Source organism: Primulina eburnea, chromosome 8 (genome assembly GCF_022965805.1).
Source record: "Primulina eburnea isolate SZY01 chromosome 8, ASM2296580v1, whole genome shotgun sequence".
In the NCBI taxonomy this organism is placed as follows: domain Eukaryota; kingdom Viridiplantae; phylum Streptophyta; class Magnoliopsida; order Lamiales; family Gesneriaceae; genus Primulina; species Primulina eburnea.
In genome coordinates, this window is record NC_133108.1 from 11,445,045 (window position 1) to 11,448,139 (window position 3,095).

General features: G+C 35.1%; 1 protein-coding gene across 1 annotated transcript in view; it reads right to left on the reverse strand.

Annotated features, from left to right (window-relative positions):
- The window catches only part of LOC140838886 (F-box protein At-B), a 3,119-nt gene extending 1,415 nt beyond the window's left edge, over positions 1-1,704 (reverse strand). The window contains exons 1-4 of the mRNA XM_073205497.1: positions 1,427-1,704; positions 1,008-1,213; positions 231-321; positions 1-155 (exon numbers count right to left, since the gene is read on the reverse strand). The exon at positions 1-155 is cut by the window's left edge and continues 1,415 nt beyond it. Coding sequence (XP_073061598.1) covers positions 1-155; positions 231-321; positions 1,008-1,213; positions 1,427-1,657 — 683 coding nt within the window. The 5' untranslated portion in view covers positions 1,658-1,704. The remainder of the gene's footprint in view (positions 156-230; positions 322-1,007; positions 1,214-1,426) is intronic.
- Positions 1,705-3,095: the final 1,391 nt, after the last annotated feature.

Here is a 3,095-nt window from a genome sequence, read left to right on the forward strand (position 1 = left end):
TTTTTTTCATCTCTGATTTCCTCTATAAAATGAAAAGCATCTTGCTCACTCACAGGCTCCAACTTCAGATATTTTAGAGTTTGGGGGAGGAAAGGATTGATGAAACCTAAATCATCCGCGTCAACTATTGTTCGACGGACTTTTATGGAAAGATGCTGCAATTACAGATTTACTAAGTTAATCCCAAACTCGAGTTGAAATCAAAGCATAAGACTATGAGAAGATTTTACCTCCAAAGAGAGAATTTTTTTCAGAATTTCCGTGAGATTTTTCCCAAAGATTTCAGGTGAGATGCCCTCGGCCAGTTCCAGGACAAGAACCCTTATACACAGAGCAAAAATCACAAACAAGAGGCAAGTATTAAATGCTACATATGCTTCACACTTCTTTGACGGGTCTTTCCAATCTTCATGTTTGTTGCATATTACCGTTCAAAATTAAACTACTACGATCAATTCTGAAACTGTTATACATGGTAAGTTTTAACGTAATAGTGCCTGCTCAACAAACCCCGACCTTAGAAAGAAAATAAAATTACCAAGAATTAAATTCTTACTCATAGGAGTCGGGTTTAACATATATAATATCATGTGCAAAGAATGGCACTCATCTGCTGAAAAATCACCATACACATATCTTTTATTTAAAGAAGTTGGTTCAGCATTAACATGTAGAAGCATCAAGGGCTGAAGTGAAGAAACTGAAAGAACTTGACGAGTACACCAAATGATGATACCGACGTAGTTATCAGTCAATAAGTTGAACAAGATGGAAATCCTAACTTACCCTTGCCGAAACCTATCACAACTCAAATCCAAGTTATATAATTTTTTAATTGGCCATGCAATGGTGTCAAATAAGCCAAGTCTTCATGTCCCATAATACTTATTATAGTTGAAAGCTAAATTTTCAAAGAACAATGCCCGTACTTAGAGCATCAAAACTCATGATTATTTCAATAATCATAACAAATAATGATAAAGATTCAAGCACAATAAAGGTCGTACCTTAAATCAGGACACCTTCCTCCAATAGAAGAAATAACATCAAAAGAAAGAGACGCACATTTGAGAAGATTCAATTCTTGAATGTTCTGTCCAAGAATGTTGATGACAGAGGAATCATCCAACCGAAGACAATCAATAGTCAAACTTGTCATCCCTCTTAATCTGGAAACGATCTGACCAAGAATATATCCGTTCGATGAAAAAGCCTATCACCAAAACAACTATAACTGAGAAAACACACCTTTCAATCCCACCGAGATATAGCAAACAAAACACTTCAACCTTGCATCTAAGATCATCAAAACCAGTTCTGAACAACATTTAAAACTTGACGAAGCTGATCACCAAATGAAACTAAAAATAAATCCAATACAGAACAGGAAAAGTAGGAACAAACCACCGATTCAATGAAGACTTACGGAAAGATCAAGATAAGAGATAGCAGAAAGAGCTCGAGAGACCATCGAACTGAGTGTCCGGCACACGCAAGCCAGAGAGCAAAGCGACTCCAGCTTCAATTTCGGGAAAATCTCATCAAGAATTAAGGTCTCGGGCAGCGGAATACCTTCTCGCAGCGGCTCACTGCCGCCGTATTCAGGATCCACTGCGGCGGTTTCAGCCCCCCGGGGTCTCTTGCCGTGGTGGCTCATGTTGCGAAACGAGAAAGCCGAAGCAAAAGTTGTAACGCAGTTATTGGGCTAACGTAATTGTAATGGATATAGTAATAGGCCTAGGCCCATTATCTGTAAAGAAGAGGCCCGTTTGAGTAAAACCTTGACTGGGCCCGCTATGTAAATTCATAAAAAGACAAATACATCCCTTTTCCCCGTTACTTGAGCTTCGTTCGGACCACTAATTACAGCGCAAATAATTCCGGAATCGGCAGCCACCAGGGCGAATTATTATTATTATTTAAAATGTACATGTTTTTCAACTTTTAAATTAAATTTATTGTTATTACAATATGAAAGTTAGCAATATTTTTCCTGAGCCGTCTCCTTCAAAAAATTTGATTTCTCCTCTAAGAATGCTTTTCAGGGTCAAAAATTGCATGCCTTGTCCCTTAATAATCAGTCGACGATGATAGATAGACAGATAGATATAATATACTAAGGGTATGTTTGTTGTGTGTGATAAGTAAATGATAGATTATTAAACTCATGTTTGTCTCATTTTTTATGAGTTCAATTAATCAAGAAGTTCATGATAAAAAAAAAACATACTTGCTTGAAAAGATATCACATTGTTTTGGAGGGATCGACAATCCAATTGTATATCCTTACATTGAGTTTTGACATCAATCCAATTGTATATCCTTACATTGAGTTTTGACATCAATCCAATTAATTTTCCTATCCTACACACCAAACATAACCTAAGGGTATGTTTGGTGTGTGTGATAAGTAAAGGATAGATTATTAAACTCATGTTTGTCTCATTTTTTATGGATCCAATTAATCAAGAAGTTCATGATAAAAAAAAAAATACTTACTTGAAAAGATATCACATTGTTTTGGAGGGATTGACAATCCAATTGTATATCCTTACATTGAGTTTTGACATCAATCCAATTAATTATCATATCCTACACAACAAACATAGGCTAAGTTATAACCCTTATTGAGATGACCAAATTATACCAAAATCAAATTATTATTATATGTCAGATATATTTGTACATATTGAAAATGTGTGTATGAAAAGTTGCATTTGTTTTACACTGAAAGAATTATTGCGCATTAATTGTCAGGAAATAAATATTAAAAAACTTGTATGTCAGAATTGAGTGTTGTGCTCAGTGTTGTCAACACGGCACACAACACAGCAGCGGAAATTTGTTATTTAATATGGACGTAACATCAACAAATGAATACTTGAATTTCACTTATGCACAAGTACAAATCCTTGTGCAACACCTCATGGAAAAAATTCACTAGAACACTTATATCAATCGTTTATACCAAAAACTATCCTAGTGAAAAGAAAACAACAAAATCAATTCACTTGACATTCCAAGGAATTAAACATGCATCAAAATAAACCACCTAAAAACTATATGCAGTAAATAAAACCGTATTGCTTAAAATC